The sequence below is a fragment of the Barbus barbus genome, assembly GCF_936440315.1.
Source record: "Barbus barbus genome assembly, chromosome: 45".
Taxonomy (NCBI): Eukaryota; Metazoa; Chordata; class Actinopteri; order Cypriniformes; family Cyprinidae; genus Barbus; species Barbus barbus.
In genome coordinates this window covers 6,998,504-7,024,640 of record NC_136723.1, presented here as the reverse complement: position 1 = coordinate 7,024,640, position 26,137 = coordinate 6,998,504, and the positions used below count along the sequence as shown (strand labels likewise).

Here is a 26,137-nt window from a genome sequence, read left to right as displayed (position 1 = left end):
TTGTTGTTACAAAAACTTGCAATTACCAATCCAACTATTAACGAATAGAACCGAAATATTTGAACATTCTGCTGTTCAAAAGATCATTTTTTAATGAAAGTTAATTTTGTTTTATAGCCTTTTTATGCTCTATAAACTGGCAGATTAAGCATAGCCTATTTCATATAATTTATGAATCAAACGTCCTATGAAATAATCTTTAAAATCTTTGAAATATTAAAACTTATTTTTGCTATTAAATCTCAGACTGATACCACTAACAGCCCTGATAGGCTAAATATCGAATGTCGAATCATTTTTAATCGCTAATTTGTAAGACAATTAATCCCCAAACATCATGCAAGGTTTCAGCATCGCAAAATGTCGATACATACTCAGGCCACTTCTCTTCCCTCCCCTCTGATCTGTCAACTTTCAGAAGGTAGGCTGTTCTCTGACTGCCTATGAGGAGAGCAGGAGCAAAACCTGCCAGCCCCTCAATTTTCTCCACTTCCTGTACTCAAGCAACTGCATCCCAAAAGAGGGAAAAAGTAGGAAATATCCTGCAAACGGTTCTAAATAAGACGAACCGCTCGCGCTCTGCGCGTCTGCTGCCGCTTTACTGACCTGTATATCACGAATGTCAAGACTTGCTTAAGACGTTTTTCTTAGTTTACCGATCGCTATTGATTGACTGTACGGAAGGAAACGGCGAGCTGGGTTCATATTAGACCGATTTTGACCGCATGGGATAACGAATCTTTAACAGAAAAGGCTTGAAGCAATTTGAAGATCTCGAAAGAGAAGGTTAAGCCGTCAAATGTATTGGAAAAATGAGGCTTTGGCCCCTCTATCAGAGGGAAATCCGTTTCTATCCGAAGGAATTCCCTCAAAACAGGTAAGACTTTTATCGTATTCTGTTCAAGCGTGGACGATAATGCAGCCGTGCTTATTATTATCCATTTAATTGCATAGAAAGAAAAACCTCGTTTCACTGGAGAAGCAGCTAACATGTTGCTCGACGTGAAAGTCCTCTCTATCATCTCCTGCAGCCTGTAACATCTTCACCTTAAAGTGATGTCATGAGAATCAGGATCTGTTCTGAATAGTGTGATTTGCGGTCCATACTCTTCACATGCCAAGTCTGCAGAGGATAAATTAGATTTTAATTACTGCCATTAAAAATCAAATTTGCAATTCTTTGGGTGGCCCGTTGCTTTCTCTGATTGGCAGTTGAAATTGACACTCTGGGGTCCTCTTATCGCGAGCATTTCAAGCTATTTGTAATTGCAGGTAGTTTATTTTTTTCAGCTCCCTGGATTGCGTGGAAATACGATTATGGGAAGAGGCACGGGTTAAGTGTGGGGGAAAAAATCAATTCACATTGAAATCGCTTCATTAAAACGGTCTTTTTGTTGCGAGACTCTCAATGCACAGTTAAAAGCGTTTTTATTGTTTTTGGACGCATATATAGAGCAGGGACCATGCCTGACATGGAGCACTGTGGCTTGACTGTGTTGTAGGTGATCTCTCCAGACTCGCACAGCACACCGGGAGCATCGCGCTGCGTGGACGGACAACACGGCCGCGCGATGGTGAGTGCGCGCGACGAGCGATAATGCGCCTTCATCGCGTCTCTGCTAGCTCAGAGAGTTTTGCTTTTGAAGAAAAGGCCTTCAGGCATAACATAACTCTGTTTACTGATGTAATGTAATTTTGTGGATTATAAACCGCTTTTGTATTATTAGCGTAATGTGACGGAATTTCCAAATGTTAGAAAACATCTTTATTTCTATTTAAGTTGACGCGACCATTTCAGGCTTTCCTACTTGAAGACTTTCTTCAACATGAATTAAATTCGAAATGTTCGATCACTGCTTGCTGTTTAAGTGTTCAGTTTTGATTTTTTAAAACAGAAAATTCCTGTCAGCCTCATACTTTCCAGAGTGTGATATTTCTCGCGTTTTTTCCTGTCGCAGTCACAGTCTGACGGAGAATCTCACAGGTCTAATATGGAGAAAGAGGACCCTCGCTCTTCGCCCAGTCCGCCCTCGACGCCGTCCATCTGCTCGCCCACCTCCAGCGCCTCCTCCGTGCCGTCCACCGGGAAGAACGTGTGCGCGAGCTGCGGCCTCGAGATCCTGGACAGATATCTGCTCAAGGTGCGAGGGCGCGAGTGTGTGTTTGTGCGTGACGAGTGAGCTGACTCGGTTATATAATATTAGTGTTTGGAGTGGAGCTTTTGACCGAATTTCGTGTCATTTTTGCACACAACGATTTAGTATGCTTTGTCTGATTGTTGCTTTTATAATTATTTTTTTAGAACTTTTTATAATTATAGCCTATTTTTTATTATTAATGATTAATTGTATTAACTCTCATGTTTGGGGTCTGATAGGCTACACCGCGGCCAATAAGATTTATAATAATAAATCTAAAAATATAGGCTTCGTAAAGTGATCGACTAAATAATTATCATTTGTAATTTTCCTAATCGCATGAAAACAGATTCTAAACCGCTTCAATAAATGTTATATGCATGTTTTGAGTTCTCATGTAGCCTATAAATTAGTAAATAGGCCTATAAAAAAAAGTCAAACAACGCATTTGTTTTGTTTCTATTGTTCTTTCTACAATGTTTCTCTTTTTTGTTTTATTTTTTTTGCTGAGGTCAAATTGATCAGAAACAGAAACGTTACTGACCTTTCTAATAGTATTTCTGAAAACTGCATGCCAACTTTGATATAACAGATTGGGTCCAGGTTTCTGTAATGTCTGCATGTGTTTTGGTTTGGTCAGAGGAGCATATTATAAAAATGTGAACGGAAAAAGAGGTTAATTTAGAAATGACTGTTATTTTTACACATGCATCATATAATAAAGTAAATTTCAGCATAAAAACTATTACGATTTGTTAAATCTAGATGTTGATTTTTCAACGAAAATGTCTGTATTTTGCTTTCTAAAAATGACTAGCCGTTTTTAGTGCAGTGCTCTCGGCTTGCTTGTTTTTCAGGAAGTGCGTGTGTTGCGCGTGAGGATCATTAGAGCGCGAGCTCTCAGACTGTCGTGTTTTCCTCTTTTGCTGAAACTAATAAAACAGTGCGTGAGTTTATTACAATTCAGTCAGGATGAACGAACTTAAACCCCCTTTTGCGCATTTCCCTTTTCCTCAGCTCTTGGGATCTGAGAGTCTGGGAATATAATTACACATATTATTTTTAATTTTCGACAGAATGTTTGAATAAATATTTCTAAAATGCGTGTACGTGTGTCGGAAATGTTCCACAGAGAACATGGTTATAATCATAATTTTAAATTCCAAATCTCAGTAATCAAATTTGAAATATCAATAATTCTACATTTCTGGACGGAATATGTTGCAAGTTTGATTAACAGTATTAAATTATACTTTTTTGCTGTTGTTGTTGCTTAAAATAGGCTACGTAATGTGCATGCATCTACATTTATATTTAAACATCTTTGTACAATATTTAAATATTTACTAAAGTCTAATTTTAAATCACACCTTTAATTATAAACAGTAGTAGCCTGTCATATTTAAGTGATTATATATGGCAGTCATTTTGAGACTGTTCATACAGAAACACGTGTGTGCGGTTCGACTTATTAATTTTAATGCATTGACATTTCATTTTACAAAACTATGCACGACCAATTTTATGAAATGCCTTTTTTAAAGAATATGCTAATTTGATTATTTCCCATTATTATTATATTTTAATATTTAATGTTTGTTACAGGTTAATAATCTGATCTGGCACGTGAGGTGTCTGGAGTGTTCCGTTTGCAGGACGTCACTACGTCAACACAGCAGCTGCTACATCAAAAATAAAGAAATCTTCTGTAAAATGGATTATTTCAGGTAGGGTAAGTTTTCACTTTCTGTCCTCAGAAATATCAGGAGTGCATTTTAACGAAATACTGCTTAGTTGTTAACTTTTGGTTGAAAATGCGCTGCGTGAGTGTTGCGTGTTTGGGTTTAATGCTAAAAATACGATTTCTTTAAAAAGTAGCGATCTAATTCTTACCACAGCAAATGCATATAATTATGCAATACGCCGTTTGATAAAATCTTTGAAAAAGACCCCCTACAACAATTTTAAAAATATCAATGACATCAGAAAACGTGATATTCGTAACATTGGATTTATTAGAAGCATTTCGTATTTGTAGCTAATTAATTCATCAGTTAGAAAATCTTATAGCCTACTTGTCTTCTCTAAAGCTCCATTAGAACTGCTTTTTATATTATAATAATTAAACACACAAACAACTGATCTGAGCCCGAAATAACAGTTGCAGCTTATTGTAAGTAAATATTTTATAATACTTTAATTGGTGTTTCCTATTCAGTCATTTTAAATATTTTTAACCAATTTAGATGTTACCAAATGAAGCACTTTAAAAAAAATTTTTTTTTTTTTTGTGCATTGTATTATGAAAAAATATTTCACTGTCCACAAAAGGAGATGATGTCAATAGTAGTAATGAGAGGTGTAAATAGTTGATTATTAGTAGAGTTAAATTTGCTAGTATTTCCTTGTATGCAACTGAATAGTGTTAGAAATCAAACACAAGTTACATAATTCAATCTCTGGTTAAGATCCAGTAATATGCTGATGGGAAGGCATGGAGTGAGGGAGATCCGACAGGGAAGCTGTGAAATTGCATTGAGGCTAGAAGGGCTGCGATATGGCATGATTGCAGAGCACTCAGCAAGGCCTGTGAATGGCAGTGATATTGGCCAGCCTTCCCTGCTTATTGCCTGTCAATGTGAATGACTGGCCCCTTTAAAGTCAATGCTGTGTTGCAGGAGAGGGTTTGTTTTCTACGTTAAGGCCAATAATCTGAAGAGATGCTCCACGAGATGGTGCATCAATGCCTTGATCTTCACTGGTTTTGTTGAGTCTAGGGCGTCAGGATCTCTCAGGCTGTTTATCCATGAGTGATTACAAGAAGAAACTCTGAAAGGAAAGCAAAAAACTACACATTTTAATAATTTAAATATTTTATTTTGGACAAAACCATATTCTGAACATGGCGAGTTTAGTACAATAGAAATCCGAAATGACGAAATGCTTATTGACGGCAGTTAAATGAAAAGGACAATGGTTTTACAAATTCTTCCAAGTGGTTTAATGTGTATTATTTTATTGGCATTAAATATGCTAAAATATTCACATTTCATCTAACTGAACTTGAAACTTAAAGTGTGATTTTTAAGGTTGCTACCTTGTTTTGTGTGATTTGTAGCTTGTAGAAAATTAATAAATTAGTTAAATTCAGATTAATAAAATAAGTGCTAATTCCAGTACCCAATTTTTCAGATGTTTAAAATAGCTATATATTTAAAACTGTATTTTATAAATAAAATAAGTAAAAAAAAAAAAAAAAAAATTTAAAGCAGCATTTTATTTTATTAATATAAAATGTTAATGTATTGTTGTTCCTCTGCAGTTCTGTATGTCAAAACAGCAGCCATGGGGGTTTGTGTTGGTTTTGGCATAATAAAATACAGCCTCAGATTGAAGTTTTTTTCCCTAATTATCTGAGTAAATCAGGATACGTAATCAGATATACGGTTAACGTTTTTTGACATGGAATCACAGGAACATCCCCGGAAGCGAAATACTGATTGACTCACGTTTGCCTTGAAAAAGAGACAGTAATAGCTCCATGCTTGTGATCTGAAGTACACTGAACATGTGTTTTTCTCCAGTGGCACTGAAACATCTCTCTTGTGTTCTGCAAATAGAAGAGTTCCTTTAGTATAAGCGGATTTCACCTTTTTATTAGTCTGAGTGTTGGTACCCATTTATATATATTTCATATACATATTGAGATAATAACTGCTAGCAGTTAGCAGAACGCAGCATTTGACATAACTGCTTGAAACTAATTCTATTTATCTCCACACTCTTAAGTTCTTTATTGGCATCAATGGTTCTATAAAGAACCTTTAACATTCATGGAATCTTTATCGTGGAAAAAGGTTCTTTAGATTTTTAAAATGATCTTCACACTGAGAAAATTGGTTCTTTTAAGAACTGTTCGCTGATAGGTTCTTTGAGGAACCAAAAATGGTTCTTTTATGGCATTGCTGCAAAAACCCATTTTGCAACTTTCATTTTTAAGAGTGTTTATTTATATAACTGGACATAAATTTATCCGTGAACTGGTTTTAAGTTTAGATGTCAATAATTAGTTTTCTTTGCCCATTGACATAAGTAGACTTGCGATTGGTGGACCTGTGGCACAATGCCATGTTCGTCTCTAGCAGTTGGGTTGTTTTGCTGGTGCTGCACAACACCAATAGAGGACAGCCACCGTATGCCTGAAAGGAAAAGGATCTCCATTGATTTCTTGCAAAAAAGGAAAACAAAACATAAGGAGATATGTTTAATTTGTGTTGGTCTCTAATCTGGGCCAGATTGACAGCTGCTCTAATAGAGTGTAATTACAGGAAATCAAAGTGGGTTTGCTGTGTGTGTGAGGGGGGGGGCAGATCTGGCGGTAAGGGTCAGAGCGGAGACTGTACCTACACTAAAAAGAAACAGCCACAAAGGCATGAGCATCAGGCCACACAGGAAGTCAGAGGAGGCTGTTAATCAGAGGAACCAAAGGATAAGGACAGGGTGATGGAGTAAGGCGGTAACCCGAGTGGGTTTGTGCAGAACTGAGATCGCTAGATTTGGAGGAGATGACGTACTGTAATAGCCATATGCGCGTACAGGACTCCTTGTGTTTAAATACAAACAGAAGTAAACAGAGCTTGTGTAACTCATAACTTGCTGGAGAATGCGGGAAATTATATGCGTGACTGAAATTATGATGACAAAACGAAATGTGTTTTTTTTCTGGTTAACAGAGGAAAAAATTGTTCCAACATATGGATACGTTTGAGAATCAAAAATAAAGAGAATGATATTTTTCTGTGGATGGGTGCTAAGGTGTTGTTAGATTGTCCAAAATCGCATACTATCTAGTAGGTACTACATTTGGTTTGATACTTTGTGACCATAAAAATATGTTTTATATAGAATAAATGTGTAGCATGAATAAAATTTGGACATACTATATCTGACGTGGTGTTACTGTCATGTGAACTACGACATCAGTCGCGTCGCTTCACTGCCATCCACAAATCCTGTCCTGTGGCCTCATGGGATAGAAAAGAGTCATCAAATGCGCAATCCAGAAATTTGGTGGAAGTACCATGTCATCCAGTTACTTTTCCGCCTATTTTTTTGAATGTTATAAATTTGGACGCACTACTACTGTTACATCCTATATAGTATTGAAGTAGGAGTTTTCGAATGGGTTAAAGGGACCTGTATGAATTTCTTTCTTCTGTTGAACACAAAATCTTGATAGCCAAACTGTTGATGGTAGCCACTGACTTTCATAGTATGAAAAAAATACTGTGGAAGTCAATAGGTACCAGCAACTGTTTGCTTAGACACATTCTTCAAAATCCCTTCTTTTGTGTTCAACAGAAAAAAGAAATTCATATAGGTTTGTAGTAGTATGTAGTATGCAAATAAATGCATAAATATGGACATACTACTATTTTCATGTAATGTTTTTCGCATACTATATAGTATGGAAGTAGGCACTACTTATCAACTGCAATAATGGGACCTGCATGAATTTATTTTAATATTGAACACAAAAGAGGATATTTTAAAAATGTTGATAACCAGATAGTCGCTGGTAGCCATACTTGACTTTTGTAGTATGAAAAAATACTGTGGAGGTCAACAGCTACCAGCAACTGTTTAGTCAGACCCATTCTTTCAAATATCTTCAAGTTTGTAACAACAAGAAGTGTAAATGATGACACTTTTTTTTATAGATATAAATCTCTATTATGCTTTCTAGATATGGCTGGCATATGCCTACCATGTTTCTTGGACAATTTATCGTCCACCAGGTTCCGTCGATTCAAGTGCTAAAAAATGGAAAAGCACACCTCAAGAAAGATTTGCGGTATTATTTATGCCTGTTGCACAAGCAATGGAATGGGACGAGTTACATACCAAACTTAAATACTCACGATTCAGGGTTTTGAAAAACCACCATGAGTAATAGTAAAAGCGATGCTCGCCCTAGCAAACACCGCTAATGTCTCAGCAGTCTCTGAGAGGGAGATTTGCCCCAGATTACAATACTCCAAGAGTATATCAAATTTAATCTACCGAATTTGTACTTCCACAAACTTCTCTTTTACAGCCAAAGGTGAATTTCTCCAGCGCTGAGGGAAACGCTTTGCGGCTGCAGGAATTTTCCCCAGCGAGTTATGATCTGTACGACAGAAATAAATCCAGAATAAGCACAACAACGCACAATCAGACGTGCGGCAGATCTGAACAAAAACAAAACCCCCTTAAGATCTTTATGGCTTTTCTGAAAGGTTTTGCGGTAAATGAACTGCCATGACAGATTACGGCTCCGTTCCACAATGTTTCTCCTCTAAACACACGTCTGAAATGCATCATTACTCAAACGTTGTATTCTTTGTCTGGAATGATGCTGTCAGAATATGGTGCGCAGTGTACACAGAAAGCCCTTTGAATGCTTTTTGCAGGCATTAATACGTGAGGCGTGTTTTATGTGTCGATACTTTGCAACTAAGTGGACTGTAAATATTTTTGAAGGTTTTTGATTCAGGTTTGTTTTCGCTTCTTGGCTCATCCTGCTCAAGTGACGATTGGCAGAGACAAATTATTATACATACACACAAGTACCGGTCCAAGTTTCCTGGTTTTTTGAGCCCCGTGTGGGCTATGATGTCATTTCCAGTGGATGAATGCCTCGAGGGCCCCACTGTGGGACTTTCGGGGCCGGTGTCATCATTCTTCTGTAGCGTATACAGGGGAAACATGGCTATCTCGATATCCCGTGTTTCTTTGCAGTCGGAGGAGGTTGTGTGTGACACTTTGTTTACACAAGGGCTCCCAATGACAGAGGTGTAGTGGTGGAGGGGGTCTCAGATTCAGGCCAAAAAAGGGCCGTGCCTGGCCATCTGTAGAGCATTAGTCTCTTCTAGTCCTCTCAACACTGGAACCCGCTTTGGTCATCCAAATGTGATGTCTGGGTCAAGAAAAAAACCGGCATGGTCAGCCCCGTCCAGTCAAAATAACACTTCGTTTTAGCATTACTCGCTGTTGGTTTGTATCGCCGCAGGGTTGTTTACAGAGTCCTGTTGATCGCAGGATAACAGAAGAAGTGCTATAAGCAACTACACGGCCATGCCGCTGCTGAAAATGCAGGGCTGAAGTAAATATGGAATACGTATGTGGTTTACAAATCACACTCGGCTGGGAATGTGATGATTAATGTCAGCAGTAACATCAATAACATGCAGCATCTTAACTCCATTTCTGCATCAACTTTGCAGTGTATTATATAATTAGATATAATTAAACGGATGAAAAACAGAATCACAACGTAGTATGCAAATAAATGCAAAAAAGAGAACCAATCGCATTCGCAAATATTTGAATAACAACATGACTAATGGTGAATGGCACATTTTGTAGCAAAGTCAGTGAATAAATTGTAGAATAAATAAAATAAATGATCAAACAAAAAGATGATTTCTGATTAATTTATTGCAAATTCTCTCCATTTTTAAAAAATACTTATATATATATTGTTATAAACGAATTATATACAGTTCTCACTTAATATATTGTTTAATAATATTACCATATATATTAAACAAATATATATAAACAGTACTATAAACTAATTATTTCAATATGTATTTTTCAATTACTTAAAATATAGTTTATATAATATTATATTATATAATACATAACAAAAATATATAGTTTAATATTATATGTCATATATATTAAAGAAGGTAATATCAACTCCCTGCCTTTATTAATTTACATATGCGTATAAATCATATCTGAAGTCCTTTTCACAAAAGAAAAAGTGGAGGTGGTTTAAAAATAGACTTGCATCTTACATGCATTACGCACTTTGTTGGATAAAAACACGAGTTTATGGATCCTATCAGCAGAGTTTATCAGCAGACATTTCCTGTCGACCTGCAGCTCAGAGAATTACTAGTGGTTTGTTTGTGCTGAGAGTTTTACAGCCGTGTCTGACACGTTTAGCGGTTATCTTTTGGACACGGTTCAGCCTATCTGTATTCTGTCTTCTGCCAGCGAGAGCGTTCTGTGGAGAAATAAAATACCTGCTTCGCCGTTAAACTGAATTCAGAACAAGAAGCAAAATGCACAAATGCTTTTATCATTACACTAGCTTATGGGTTTTAAAACTAAGCACATGTGTAACATGTTTTATTGTTTATGGGATAAGTATTGATGCCCAAGCCCTTCTCTGTCTCACAGTAGGTTTGGTACAAAGTGCGCCCGCTGTGGCCGGCAGATCTACGCCAGCGACTGGGTACGGCGAGCCAGAGGCAATGCCTACCACCTGGCCTGCTTCGCCTGCTTCTCCTGCAAACGGCAGCTGTCCACAGGCGAGGAGTTCGGGCTGGTGGAGGAGAAAGTACTTTGTCGGATCCATTACGACACAATGGTGGAGAACCTGAAACGGGCCGCTGAGAGCGGTACGTGTGTTTCAGATGCGTTTCGCTTTAAGTCTCGTTGATCTGAAAAGTTTTTAACCACTTTCCCTGGGTTTTTACGCAGGAAGCGGACTCACTCTGGAGGGGGCGGTGCCGTCAGAACAGGACAGTCAACCAAAACCAGCCAAAAGGGCACGAACGTCCTTCACTGCAGAACAGCTGCAGGTAAGATGATCAAACACAATGAGGTCTTCCTGCATGTCACCTTTTTACGTGGCACTATCATATTCAAAACACAAATTTCCAAGGTCTCTAAATGATCCGCATGATAAAAACTTGTTGCTTACCATCTACTACATGCTTTCTGTCGTCTGATTGATCATTTATACTTTTTTTATTAAGTAAAGGCCTTTTAGTATAATTGTAAAAATGTCTTTTTTCTTTGAAATCTTTACTGATTTTATAAAGTAAACATAAGAATAATTTATATTGTTGGTATTTCAAGATCAACTCTTACTGGAGTGAAGCAACTTAGGTTTACTTGGTTATCCATATATAATGTTTTAGAAAAATCATGTTAAAATATGAGTATCAATTATGATCCATCAGGCTTTTAAGGAACGTTTATTTGTTCATCTCTCAATCATTGTATTACATTACATCATAAGTTTTGAAACAGAGCTTTGATCATCAAACTAAGCATAGAAATATAATCTTACAAAGACATTATTTGGCCGATACAGAGAGAAACCCGATATCCAGATGCAGTTTATGCAAGTAGCCTGATATACTGTTATAAAGATCATTGATTTACATTACAAGATATGAGAATTTCATCTCACTTTTTGTCCATATACATAACAACACTGCACAAAATTGCATATTTTTGTCCAGTTTGGGCCTCTGAATAAAATTGAGTTTTTTTCTCCTTAAGTATGAGCACCGTATTCTCAATACATGATACTTTATGAGCCATAAAAGCCTGATGTATCAAATATGATACTCAATAACATCAATGCCAACTCTTTGTCTAAAGTTTCAATAAACTGTTCCATTTAAAAATTAATTTATAATTAGTAATTAAGTTTTTAGTATTATATCTAATATATTTGATTATTTTTAATGTATGAATTCTTTACAAATATGCACTTCCCCCCAGTAAATGAGCTAATGTTAACGTGAGACCTGTTGCATGCACAGGTAATGCAGGCGCAGTTTGCACAGGACAACAACCCTGACGCTCAGACCCTGCAGAAATTGGCAGACATGACAGGACTGAGTAGACGAGTCATACAGGTGACAAAAATCTCTTAAAGTTTCCTTAATGCCTCCGTTCCATTCAAATGCAGTAAAAGAGACAGCTCGTCTTGACAGTTGGTTGTATTTTGATAGGTTTGGTTTCAAAACTGCAGAGCGAGGCATAAAAAGCACACTCCACAGCACAGCGGCCCACCTCATGCTCACCCGCAGGCCCGCATGCCCCCCTCGCTGCCCGACGAGCTGCATTACTCCCCTTTCGGCAGTCCTGAGAGAGCACGCATGGTGGCCCTGCACGGGTACATCGAAAGTGAGTGTTTCCTCAGAGCTGCTGTCATTACAGCCAAAGGGATTCAGTGCCACTTTTCATTCCAATTGTTATTGCTAATAATATATTAACGTAATAATAATAATATATAAAATATTTACTTTAATATATATTACTGTTCAAAAGTTTTTTTAATGGTTTTGAAAAAGTCTCTTCTTCCCACCAAGGCTGCATTTATTTGATTATATAAAAAAAAAAAAACAGTAAAACAGTAATATTGTGAAATATTTTTACATTTTAAAAGAACGGTTGTAGTCACCAGTACTGATAAACAAATTTTTTTCAAACCAAACTGGTGGCACTTTTACTCGTTTTCTCTGGACTAAAAATATGTAGCGATGAATTAATATAGCTAGAGATTAATATTATGTTGTGTTTATTTTGTTTTGGTTTCGCAGGTCATCCGTTCTCGGTGCTCACCACACAGAGCCTCCCTCATCAGGCCATGACGTTGCCGCAGCTCCCTCTCAGCCGCTAATGCCCCCGTCTCACACTGACCCCTTCACCCTGACCTCCATCCCCCAGCGCCGACCCCAGAGGTCAGATCTGGCTGAAGGAGAGGGTCACGGTTCCTCTTGCTCTTGACCTCTGAACTCGCAAAGAGAGAGACTGTTTCCTCTCTGGTTTCATTGGACAGGATTTTACTCACCTGCATCTAGTCACTCTCGGTTAAGGAAAACCGCATACGTGACCTGTGAATTTAGGACTTTGTCACCAAGACCAGGATCTGGATTTTTGGACAAAAGACTTGAGCACACCCTGTAAAAGACTAGCGCTCTTGGTGCGTCCTCTCTTCTTATAGTCTCATCTGACTCTTGTTCAGCGTTTGGAGACTCTGAATGCAAACAAAAGGAATGTAAAGTTACCAGCATCAGTGTTAAACATTTTAGATTGAAAAGGGCAAAAGCACAAGAGATGTGGATGGGAAATAAATGGCATAGAACCAGGTGGTAAGACAAATTTTCTCTCTCTTTTTCCTTGCCGAAACACACCACGAATGAAATCTGTACTAAGCCAGTGAAACGAATTTATGCCACAGTTCAGTTCACTATTCCTTGCTTTCTTGTTCTAACACCCGTATGCAAAGCATATGTGTTTTCTTAAGCCTAAAATAGCCAGCAGTCTTGATTTGTCCACAGATTTCACTTTAAAAATAATCGTACATAAAGACTTAAAGTCCATCATTTAATTGTAAAAATAACTGCAAATTGTTTCTGTCAACATTTTTGAAAGCAGATAGTTTTAGACAAGTGAAATTGTTTCCTTTTAAATTCAGGTAAAATGTTAAATAATAATTTCTATAGTTTAAAAAGATCTTTGACATCTTCCCTAATTTTATTATTTTCCAAAATGAATTTCAATAACTGTTGTCACTGCAGTTTACCTGCAATCATAAGACTACAATTGACGTTGATCTTAGTGCGAGTTTATTTCAAATCAAAATCAGTGCTCTGAACATTTTCTACAAAAAAATTTTAAGAAATATTTAGGAACAAGAAGGGATGACAAACAACAATACTATGTGCGTAAGATGGAAAGGAAGAGGAAAACTGAGACTAAAAAGAGCACTTGAGTAAAATGTAAAGATAGCTACATGTAAAGAAAATGTACATGTAATGTATTTTTATTTAAGCAGTGTCCTGACTTTATGTGGGAGACGAATGTGTCTGTGTTTCATTGTTTTCTTCATACATGTGTGCCGTATATGCCTCAGCTGTGACGAGGGAGCGGGAGTGTTGTATACTTGTTGCAGACACGTTGTATACTAACAGATAGGAGCTGTGTACAGGTCTGAAACCGGGGGAAAAGTCTGAAATTGTAACTTAAATTTGACAAATGCATTCTTGTGTTCTGAATGGGGGACAAGGCCTCTACATTCTTGTATTTATTATGGCAGGTAGCCTGTAAGCACTTTTCCCCACTTTCACATGTCTGTTTTGTAAAAAATAAAATAATTAAGTATTTATTTGGCTGTGCATCATTTATTAACTATTTCTTTGGCTATGCATTTTTTTTTTTTATAAATGCATTTGTTAAAAAAGACTTTAAAAATGAGTTTCTAATTTTTATCAGAGCTTAAAAAGTCCATAAAGAATTTATCTATTTATTGAATACTAATATATATATATATATATATATATATATTACTATTGCATGTTAAATACATGTCAAATACTTCATTCAATTAAATACATTAAAATTAAATTAATATTAAATTCACAATTAGAATCAGAATATCTGATGTGTATATATATATATATATATATATATATATATATATATATATATATATATATATATATATATATATATATATATTCCCAGTATAGTATTTTTGGAAAGGAACACTCAACAATCTTTTATGACATAAAATGCAGTTTGTGTGTTTGACTGCTACAGGTTATGATGACAAGATAGGATATTATTGCATATTTCAAATATTACAGATAACAGATCATTTGAAAATAATATCTAGAGGGGTTTTTCTTTGTCACTTTCAGTGGTATTTTTGCCCTGAGCCCTGGTTAATTTCTGTCTCTGGTATAAATGCATGGGCCAGTGTTGGGTCTGTGGGCACGAGTGAAGCAGGAAGCAATCAGAGGCTGATGGAGGAGCTGGCAGACCCTTCACGGGTCAGTGTGTGCAGTAATGACTCCATCACTGATTCCATCGCCATCACATACAGGAATTCCCTGTCAGTCCACATCACAGGAATGATCTTGTATCCAGTGTTCAGTTTTAAAAGACCCACTGAGACATAATCTTTCACTAGCCTATCCTCTCTTCACTCAAGCACAGACACTTTTTTTTAAATGCAAAAGATTTTGCATTAAATTTCCTTTGAGCTGAGCAAGAATCTGACTCATTCTCGTCAACAGAACACTGTATTCAATTGTTGAATGTTTTCGCAGTACTGGTCATTTGCTTGGGCAGAATACAGCAATGATGTAACATTTTATTACTTGAGTTTGTACCCAAACTCCACTATTATCTTTTCAAACATAGTTTTGTCTTAAGAAATAAACTATGTAATGGCTTTTAAAACCTAAACTCATTTAATGATATTTTATTCTATTGTGGGTTGTTGTGTAGCTGCTCTTTGAGATTTTTTTTTTCTAGTTGGACTCTTTCACTTATAATAATAAAAAAGAAAATAAAGCACATATAGTGCTCAATATAGAGTATATTTTTTATTATAGCTTTTGCATATATATAGGATTTGTATAAGTTAATGCAAACTTATGTTTTAGTTTTAGTTTTCCGTTAAGTATTCATTCATTCACATTATATGATTTTCTGTGGGTTGCAGTTTTACAGATGTCAGTGTAGTGGTAATCACAAATTTTTAAATATATATTTTTTAAAGTGAAGTTTTGGAAAAGAAAACAGGATTGAGGAAAGCTGCATCAATGTGTCATTCAGATAAACAATGGCCCGCCTGTGTGAGTATTCTCACTTCTCCTCTAGTGTGTTGCCTCTTGGACAGTGGCCAGTGAACTCATCCCAGCTCTTCCTGCAGGTCTGCACGATCCACTCGTGTTCCTGGTCGTCTAGAGGACAGATAATGCATATTCCACTAATTTTGATAAGGAAAAACGCTTTCTATGTTTATAATAAAAGCATGGAGTCTGCAGGCGTACAGCACACTTGTAAATGAGATACATGCTATTTTTTCCTTTCTGATTGTTTGGTCAAAAATCGAGCTCCAAAAGGCATGTGTCAAACTCATTCATATGCGGTTAAAGGCAATTTACATTTTTTACGTGCGGGATTAAGACAACAATTATGAAAATTCGCTCTCAGCAGCCTACTTCACGCAACAATCAATCACTCCCTTTTTTTTCCATCGCCTTCCCAGAGATGATTCCGCAACCAAAAACAGTGCTTTTTTTAATGGTTAAAACTGAAAGGAGTTGCTAATTGCGGAGCGCGAGGTAGTTCTGCTGCTGGTGCTGAATGTGAGCGCGCAGCTGCACGCACTTGAGCACTCACCCCCATGAACGTGGCGAACTGGGCCCATTGTTGAGAACAGGTCTTAAGCTCTCCTCTGATTGTCGGTAATTGCACGCGATGGCCCTAAACGGCCTCTCCACGCGCCTCCCGCCACTTCTACCTGGCTCCCGCGCGCGGCAATTGAGACTTTTCCAGCACGCGACCGGTCCATTCTGCGACAGCTGCATGCTAACGTCTCACTTCATTCAGTCGCTCCCACCTCACGCTCTCCACATGGAGGTCACACTCGAGAGGAACATTTCATCACTATTTTAAACCAATTAATACCTCCGTGGACGCTTCAACCAATGGCTGATGGACAAGGTCGGTCTACAATTACGTCTCGGTAAACGGGTTTTGGTAAATGGACCGAATTCGCACGGTTATATTTGCACGAAATTAGCACCTCAGTACTTATTGTTTGCCTGGCATTCATGCACTTGCTAAATTCATAGGCTAATACAATCCTATTTCAGAGCACACGTGTCACTCACATCAAATCTACTGCAAATAAATCATCCGCAGTATCAGTCGTCGAGGGCTGAAAGGGTCTCTAAATTATACTTTTGACATGTGATTTACATGACAGTAGTGTTTCAGATTGGACTGCGTAACAGGTAAGTCTGTATTTCCACTGTAGACGTCAATAAAAGCTTATAAAAGCAAAGTTCTTATATGTAATATATCACATCTAACACAGCAGTGTGAATAGAGGCTTATTGGAAACAAGCACCACAACAAAATGTATAGGCCAAAATATTATTCCTGCTGGAAAATTTGTTATTTGTTAACAGGCCACAAATCGCTCTCTATCAACGCTAAGTTCTGTCTTTTTTATATCTTTGGGCCAATTCACAATTTCATAAACAGTACAAGTCCTTATGGTCCCTTTGTTTGGACAGGATTCCCAAGGTTATGGAAAAATACCAGGGAATGTTAAAATTATGTTTTTCAATCAGATACGTTTTTATTCTATAAAATATTTAGAGTGCAATTTCAATAATTAAAAAAAAATTTTTTTAAATCCTTGTCCAGTAACCACAAATGACTGGAATAGTCTTTAAGTCATTCACAATTGCACATTCATTGTGGGAATGCTTTTTAAAGAACTGTCTTAACCCTCATACTTCCTCAGACTTTGCTGAAATTAATCTCCTTGAATTTCCGTAACCAATATAACCATCTATTTGTTTTCATTACTAATGTTTAGTTTCTTTTTCTTGGCTTTTTTAAATTCTGATTTTTCCCTTATCAATTTATTGCTTTTTTTCTTGTCTTTTGTCTGCATCTTTTTTGTTTATAGTACTTTTTATTCATGAGAAAGTACTCCATACAATCCCCCTTTTTTATACTTTCCCATCATTTGCTCTTTTTTCTGTCATATTTATTGCAGTGCCTGTATTTTGTACAAAACGCATTACTACTTTGTTTCATAATCTGTTTTATGCTTCAGTCGATACTCATGTTGAGCCCTCACTCAGGTGGCCTAACAAATATGATACACAGTCTTCCACGATCAAAGCCCAGGAGTCAGAAGGGAAGCAGTAATTGTACCTTGTTAGGAGGTGTTTATCTTAATCCTTAAAATACAATCAAAAGGAAAAGTGTTTCCTTCCAGAGCTGCACTTTTTTTATTAATGGCTGTAGGATCTCTGATCATCTGAGATTATTCAAAGGCTCGAGGAGCTGAGTGTGTGTATCCTCAACAGCTGGATGATCATCCTCTGACAAGGTTTGATATTACCTTAAAGCAGTGACTTGTGGCTCAGGCCTGGGCTGTTTTCATTGGCGAAGGGATTTTAGAACATGAACCTTTAGCAATTATCACAGAAGCAGGAAACCACTGCAAACCATATGGCAGTAGAGCTTCTGACCCATGTGTTACCATGGAATAGGCGCTGAAACAAGACAAAAGTAGTATTGTTTAAAAAGCATAATCACCGTCAAATCCCCAAATATTTAATTTGATAGAGCAATATATTGCTTAATGCTATGCCAAGCAATACGGTTTCTATTTTTTCTCTTTTACTAAAATTCGTTATGCCAACTATTCAGAACGTCACTTGTCCTGCACTGGATATGAATATCCTTATATGATAACTAAATTTACAATGTTTTCCTGGCAGACAATACAGCAGCTAAAACTCTCATAAACTGAATTAGGGATCTGAATCATATCTAGAGACCAGAATATTACAGAAATTTGGGATGGACTACTTGTATTTGGGCCAGTAAGTAACCACCAAGCAATGACATAGCAATGCACTAAACACCACCCAAACACTTTAGTAACCTTATAGCAACCACACACAACATCCACGGTGAAGTTCTGCATGGGCAATCACCACTCAGAAAACTATAAAAGTCGCATTAAGCATGAAAATAAACTGTGGATAGTCCTAAATATGGTCTATACATTAGTATGTCTTGACAGGTCAATCAAATTTAATTACTGTAAATGGAGTGTATCAACCTCCTTCGCTCATTTACACACAGTGTTATTAAAGGTTGTAAACAGGATTTCCAGTCTTATCATAAACTAAACGCCTGCCTCCAGGTTTGCTACAACCAAGACACCCTATGTACTCCCTAAAGCCTATAATCCTGCTACCTCTGCTGGGCAAGGCTCATTACTAATGTTGTGTAATGAGAGGGGCTTTATTGATGCCCCCACTCACATTTCAAAGTCTTTCTAGCCTGGAAGGAACCAGTGGAATCATCCCATGTTTTTATAGCAGACAAACCTCATACTTACCTTCTCTCCAGGAATCTTATAGAGGAAACTAGTGTAATGACAAATAGGTGTGTCATTATGGAATGAATTGGGTAATGTAATTCAAATTCATTTTTAAAATATATTTTTAGAAATTAAAAGTGTCTGTTCAAAATTTTGTCACTGTGATGCAATGGTATTCTGGGTGCTTACGAATTGGTTCCTTACTGGTCCAAGTCAAAAGAGCCCACCTCCCAAAAGAGCCCAAGCCACATTGCTCTGAACCCTAGCTATAATTTGGTACTCATTTAATGCAAGTCGCCAGTTAAAAACTGTAAATCAGATAACAGATTTTAAAATACTACACTGTCAACTTCGTAGCATCATACACTAAACGATTGAAGATCACACACACTACCAAACTTTCAAGTCAATCCGAACGAAACAAACTCATGCAGAAACATGCATCTCCTTAACAAGAGATGCATGACCGATGAAAACAACCATGGATGTAAAGGAGTTGACTGCAGTATAATTGTTGGCTCTGTGTTCTGAGTTGCAAAAAAAAATTATCCAAATGCATTTGGATGCAGCTCCGCATGGTAGATGCCAGTATGGTTTGTTCAGATTGCAGCTGGACTTGAAGGTAAGTGACATTAAAAAGGTGAGTCATACACTACATTATGGGCCCTATTATACATCCGTGCCAGGCACGATGCAAGTGTTTTTGGCTAGTTTCAGCCCAACGCAGTTATCATTTTCACGTCCTGCGCCACGTTCTTTAAATAGCAAATGCATTGTGTGTTCAGGTGCATTGTTGGCGCATTGCTATTTTGAGACAACTGAAATAGACTGTGCCATTGACCAACTAAAACCTGGTCTAAAGTCAATGGCGCAGTATTTTTTCGTTATTTAAAGACTGTGTTAATAATATGCGTCTATAGGCGGGTCCACAACCCGTGTACACTCACACAGGTATGCGCAAAAGCACACAAACATGTCAAATATTAAAAATGAAAGGATTACGATGCAACATTACAATGTAAAAGATTATTATTGTGTAAGCTAAATAAATATAAAAATGCCTGCATGTCATAATGGATAGTCATTGCATGTATCAGAATTAGGCTACCTATTTGCTCAAGCATGAGCAGCTCTGTTAAATCTTTGGAGACGCGTTCAGTCTTTGCTCTTGCAAATACCACCATAGAGAATCCGCCATGGCGCGAGCGAAACTGGTTCTTAAAGGGAATGGGAGATGAGACTCTGATTGCTTTATTGCACATTATGCCCAAAACACATCCATTACTCATTATGAGAATAGGGACAACCCTTTTAGACCATGTGCAGGGCGCGCCGACCGTTTTTCCCGTCGTTAAACTAGCAAAAGTGGATTTGGACACGCCCTAAGTGCACCTGCGCCGTGCGCTTTAGACCAGCGCTTAGATCATTAAAATAGCGCCCCTAGTGTTCTGAAAGAAACTTAAAATATCAAATACTTCTGATATCCTTTAATTGGATGGAATCATAGTCTAAAGCCATTATATGTCCATTATATACTACGATATTTCAGACTGCCTAAAATCTTCAGACTGGCTCTAACATTCGGCTACTAGTAGTGACTCATCCAGACTGTAAATTTGGCAAAAATTTTGGCCAAAACTTATTTGGTGTATTCCAGCTCACCTCTCCTCAACAAGCTGCAAGATCTGAGGTATATCATTCATCACAAACGGTTACACTCCAATGTTAAATACTTGGGGTTAGAGGTTTAGAACAGACAAATACCACTTACTATGTATTTACTGTTATTTTGGTCATTTAAATGTTTTTTTTTGGTTATATAATTTTCCCTTTTTTGAAAAGAAAAGCCATATGGCTTTAAACTTGATCAGAATATGCAGTTACTGTATTTTGGTCTTCTTGGATAAAAGACAAAGAGGAGTAGAATCTGGCTGACTGGGGCAGTACAGGACATATGGAGGAGACTCGGTCTGCCTCATACCCATCTCAAGGGGCAGTCCTACATGACATGCCAGCAACCGCTGCTTGTAATAACGCACCCTCCCTGACTTCAAATGACCAGTGTATTGAGATTCTTCAGGGCTTCCTCCCATCTGCTTTTCTCGTGCTCTCCAACCAACTTCAGAGTTGGCCTGCAGCCTGGGCATTTCCGCAGGCCTTCCTGTCCAGCCTGGGCTGCTGCTGCCTAGGACTGCCACCCCCATCGTGCCTACCTCCTGGATCCTGGTAGTTGGACTTATTCTTCTTTCCTCTCCTCCCAAAAACATCCTCCCACAGGGAACTTGGTTCCTCTTCGTTTGCCTCTACAGCGTCTGCACCCTCTGTGATCCTCCATCCTGAAGGGAAGCTACTTGCAATAAATTCTGTCTTCACACCCATTTTGACAAATGCACCATCACCTCCAGGCGATAAAAATAAATCCATAGGATGCACAATATTCCATATTGTAATACGTTCCAACATAGGAGTTGACGTTGATTTGAAGGCCAGATGTTTGAATGGGAATTCCGCTATGAAGTCTATGTGAACAATTCCTGCTCCATGGGACTTAGTCAGGGTAGATGTCATGCTTAATTACCATTGGTCAGACAAACAGATAGCCAGCCAAATCTCTGAGCAGGACCAGATATTTAAAGGAATATTTCACCCAAAAATTTTAATTCAGTCACCTGTTGCTCCAAACCTGTATGAATTTGCAGATTTTCACATTTTTGGTGTTCCACAGAACAAAGAAACTCATGCAGGTTTGGAACGACATGAGGGCAAGTAACTAATAATAGAATTTTCATTTTTAGGGAAACTATCCCGTTAAAGATCGAGCCAATGTTATGTTGAGTAGTCATAACTGGTAACTACAGCTTACGTGATATGTCTACTTTATTGTAAGTGGCTTCAGTTTGAAAGCTTCTACTTAGAACGTGAATGTAAATGCAAATGAAGTCAGTGATGTGGACTCCTGTGGAAGCGGGTGGGCTTTGGCTCTCTCTGGGAGTCATAACCAGGATGTGGTTTAATGTGACAGGTCTGCACTCTTGTGTAAGTCTCGGTCTCGGTGATGTTTGCTCTCACTTTCCAGCCGCATGTGGTAAGGATGTAATCTCAGAGGCCTGGAAATGATCTGATCTGAAGACTGAACAAGTACCACACTGACGCAGAAGTGACAGTGTGTTTGCTAACCCTGAATAGAGGCATGGAGTGACTGACACATGGAAATGGGTACGAAAATGTAACTGTCCAATATTAAGACACATATACACATATTAGTGTAACTTGGAAGTAAAATATCAAAACACTGAGACTGTGCTAAGCTCAGAAGGAATAACAATATCTGCCAATATAGTTGGTCTCAAAGCTAACAGATCCAGACTGGCCATAAACACTCAAGGGCTGGAGATGCGTAACACTTTGTAAATTATGGGTGTTCTAATTCTAAGGAAATCTGCAGTGCTTTCTGCAGATTTCTGTAGGCGAAAAAAATCTGTAGGCCTGATGGCGACACATAAGGAAGAAAGAAAGACAAATTTTATTAGCATCACCATGCTGCTACTATTCCTTTACCACACACGGATTGTGTTTCTTAACAATATCAATAAACAGCTTCCAATTTACTCTGTTATGAGCTCTGCTTCACAGAAGAAAATCTGTATGCGTTTCGATACAGAACTCTTCTGACATCTGTTCAGGATGTGTCTGTCTTCCTATGTTATAGTAACTGTAGATGTATGAAATAGTCATGCAAGCTCACAATCAGACTGTGACGAAAGCTGGGGCTGCAGATCGTGTTGCATGTAGTTGCTTTAGACAGTGTTTACCAAATTATGCATCTCACAATACTGGAAAATACAGCAAACTGCCAAATTATTCCCAAGCAAACTGCCATATACAGATACCTGGATATGAGAGCAGAAAAAAAAATAGTGCAGCAGCTAAAGATGTAAGTCTGACACATGTATACATAGAACAGTAATTTAAAAAAAATGCAGATGGGATACATTATCACGTTTTTATACTCAATATGCAATGTCATATTGAAAATTAATGCAGATAAATCTAAAAGTAAATCTAGCCAATGTGACAGTGCATAGATCATAAATTGATCTTCACAGAGCAACATGACATGCTTGTGTTAATTTTATGTTTACGTATATGACTGGTTATGTTTTATGTGTATATTACATAAGAAACGGCACGATAAAATATACCATAACCCACTGTAGGTTACATTTATAGAATGTAATTCCACAACTTGGTAATGATGGCAATTTTATTTTCACAATAAACAAATTATAATATATCATGTACCTCTACAGAAACTGCAAAAATAAATGATAGACTCTACACTACTGTTCAAATGTTTGGGGTTGTAAAAATTAATGGTTTTGAAAAAATACTTATTTAATCAAAAATGCAAGAAAATCAGCTCGAAAAGACTGTATTATCTTAATGTATAATTTATTCCTGTGATACAAAGCAGAATTTTCAGCATTATTACTCCACTCTTGTAACATGATTCTTCAGAAATCATTCTAAATTCTGCTCAAAAAGCATTTTCAGCTTTCTTTGATTAATAGAAAGTTGAAATAACAACAACATTTGTTTTAAATAATTTTTTTGTAACATTATAAACATCTTCAATGTCCCTTTTGTTTAATTTAATACATCCTTGCTAAATAAAAGTATTAATTTATTTGAAAAAAATTCTACTCACCCCAGACGTTTGAATAGTTGTGTAATTATTCATTTATTTAAATATTAATTTATTTTAATAAATATTAATAAAATATTATATATATATATATATATATATATATATATATATATATATATATATATATATATATATATATATATATATATATATATATATATATATATATATATATATATATTTTTTTTTAAGGAATAGAATGTATTCCTTAAAAAAAAAATTATAATAAAAAAAAAATATTATTTGTATATAATATGTAATGTATATAATGTAAACAAATGTATTTGTATATAATATGTAATGTATATAATACCCGAAATATATACAAACATATACATTCAAGAAATTAATTTACGTAACAAAGGAATTATTAATTCCACAAACTTTTCTAATCAATAACATGTCTTGGTCTTGTGCTGATAAGGGGTTATGGCCTCCTATCTATAAGGCTGACATAATGAATTCACCTCAAATCAGAGATCCCACATCGGGCACTGGGAAATGTGTTTTACATTTTCCTTGAAAACAATTCAAATGACTACAGCACAGAGGCATGTCTGCCCGAGAGAAAAGACCTACAGATGAGTTATCTTACAATCTCACTGCTCAATCCCTAGCTCTACACTATCTACATGCATTTAGCTAATCCATTTATGCCACTCTAATGCTTGTGGTTTTATGTGTTCCAGGTGGAAGGACCAAAGGCAAATGTTTGCTAAAAGGTACTTCAGATCCAAAAAGGATTGAACTAAGAAATACACTGAGATTTTGTGGATTTCATGGAGAATTGTGTAGGAAATTGTGAATGACTTGCTCACAGACTAAAACTAGCTCTGGCACTGCATGACACATTCTCTTACCTGCGTTCCTGAGAAAATTGCCATCATAGTCTTTGACGACTCTAGTGCTTGGATCATAAAAGCCATCGCCGCTGTCATAGCAACCATCAGGGATGCCCCACGGGGGGTCCCGATCAGTTACCTGGGATTCTCCTATTCAAAGACATGGTGAGACTTATTTTCTTTCTCATATTTTTAGAGAATCGTGCTGCTTAGCTGTAAATGATCACACACAATAATTCCAATCATTTAAACCATACCTGCTGGTTTGAGGCCATGACACCTCTCAGAGTAGAAACGCCTGTCTTTGCCATCACAGTAATCCCAGTCTGTCTCTTTATACTCCAGGCCATCAGAAAAAGTGTACTTTCCCTATGTGTAACAAAAACATTTAGTCCAAACATTTACTTAATGCACATTTAAAAATGTCATTGCATTAAATACACAATATCAAATCAAGTGTCTTCTGTTCAAATACACTCAGTAGCAAAGTAACCACAGGTGCAGTTCATTACAACTATCAACATGACCCATTAAATGTTTACAACTAGAATGTGTTACAATACTTTTTGTCTTTTGATTTTGATCAGTATATATATTATTTCATTATTAATATTTTGTAATATATTTCCGATACTTTGTTAAATATCAAATATGTCGAGTTATTAACGTGATCATTATTATTAACATTAGTAGGAGGGGAAGACCTCTTTGCATATTCCTTTCTCCCAAGTTCCCTCATATTTGCTTCCATTGAGGAAATGCAGCATTCCTTTTCCGTGGAGCATGCCGTCTTTCATTTCTCCGATATATCTGGAGTGAGTGGGAAGTGTGTATTCACCCGTCCCCTCCATCCTTTGAAAGACAACATGTGATGAGAGGAAATAGACAGATTAATTAACTTCTTCCTTATTCTTAAAATTACTGATATAAACATATTGCAAAAAGGAACATTATTGTTATTGTTACTTGAAAAAACTGAGTCATATTTAAAATATGGCATGACCCTTAATTAGTAAGTCATGAAAAAGAATTCAAATATTCAGGAAGTCACATATAAAAGACATAATTCCATAACCTTGCAATTCATTAAATAATGTGAAATAGTTTCACTTTATATTATTTTATGCATTTAAAATGTATACATAAAAAAATAATAAAAACATTAATTTACCAGAATCCTCCTGCCCTTAATTTGGTCTAGCACTTATTACATTTAAAATTATTTATTTATTATTCATTTTGTTTTATGAATGTAATTTATCTATATGTATAAATATGTAAATGTATTTGTGAAGACCTTTCAATTCAATTAATTTAGCTTTATTGGCATGACAAAAGCACATTTTGCATTGCCAAAGCATGCATAGGAAAAGAGAACATTATACAACAATGTAATTTGGAACAATATAGCATTTGAACAATATTGCAATCCAACGGGAAACATCGTATAAAATATTATATAACAAGTGTATGGCACTCACATAAACTTAGGGCATATAAATATCATCAGCCATCATTAAAAGTTGATTTACCTGCTATTATTGTAATCTCCATCATAACTGCTTCCCATAAACTCAATGTTGATCAACATCAAAGCAAGAGCATGATACTGTTTCCATAGAAATACAACCGAGACGTTACATATTTAATGGTAACACTCCTCTGGGACAGATGCCACGGTCATTCATGAATAAATGATAAATAATCATTTCAGAACCAGGCA

The 26,137-nt window shown here is 36.7% G+C and overlaps 2 protein-coding genes across 4 annotated transcripts; one reads left to right on the top strand and one right to left on the bottom strand.

Annotated features, from left to right (window-relative positions):
• The first annotated feature begins 497 nt into the window (after positions 1-497).
• LOC306864372 (LIM/homeobox protein Lhx6-like) lies at positions 498-14,098 on the top strand. 3 transcript variants are annotated; one of them, XM_079408365.1, is made up of 9 exons: positions 498-877; positions 1,503-1,574; positions 1,959-2,141; positions 3,744-3,865; positions 10,371-10,591; positions 10,674-10,774; positions 11,750-11,845; positions 11,942-12,116; positions 12,533-14,098. In XM_079408365.1, exons 1-9 carry the CDS (start codon positions 800-802, stop codon positions 12,610-12,612), a joined length of 1,128 nt encoding a protein of 375 aa, XP_079264491.1. In that variant the 5' UTR covers positions 498-799; the 3' UTR covers positions 12,613-14,098. The 3 variants fall into 3 exon arrangements, with proteins under 3 accessions (XP_079264491.1, XP_079264492.1, XP_079264493.1); XM_079408366.1 differs by lacking the exon at positions 1,503-1,574 and having other exon boundaries at positions 533-877; positions 12,533-14,092; XM_079408367.1 differs by lacking the exon at positions 1,503-1,574 and having other exon boundaries at positions 540-877; positions 10,374-10,591.
• A 1,209-nt stretch (positions 14,099-15,307) lies between these two features.
• On the bottom strand, positions 15,308-25,984 carry LOC306864114 (MORN repeat-containing protein 5-like; the record flags this gene model as incomplete). The annotated part of the gene is made up of 5 exons (XM_079407831.1): positions 15,308-15,685; positions 24,433-24,564; positions 24,672-24,783; positions 25,119-25,266; positions 25,947-25,984. 5 exons carry the CDS (start codon positions 25,982-25,984, stop codon positions 15,588-15,590), a joined length of 528 nt encoding a protein of 175 aa, XP_079263957.1. The 3' UTR covers positions 15,308-15,587.
• Between the last annotated feature and the right edge of the window lie 153 nt (positions 25,985-26,137).

Excerpts from the sequence above, each read along its gene's own strand:
- LOC306864372 (XM_079408365.1), top strand. The coding sequence starts at position 800 with ATGTATTGGAAAAATGAGGCTTTGGCCCCTCTATCAGAGGGAAATCCG. Across the intron at positions 878-1,502 it reads AAGGAATTCCCTCAAAACAG|GTGATCTCTCCAGACTCGCA; the intron begins GTAAGACTTTTA and ends ACTGTGTTGTAG. Across the intron at positions 3,866-10,370 it reads TGTAAAATGGATTATTTCAG|TAGGTTTGGTACAAAGTGCG; the intron begins GTAGGGTAAGTT and ends TCTGTCTCACAG.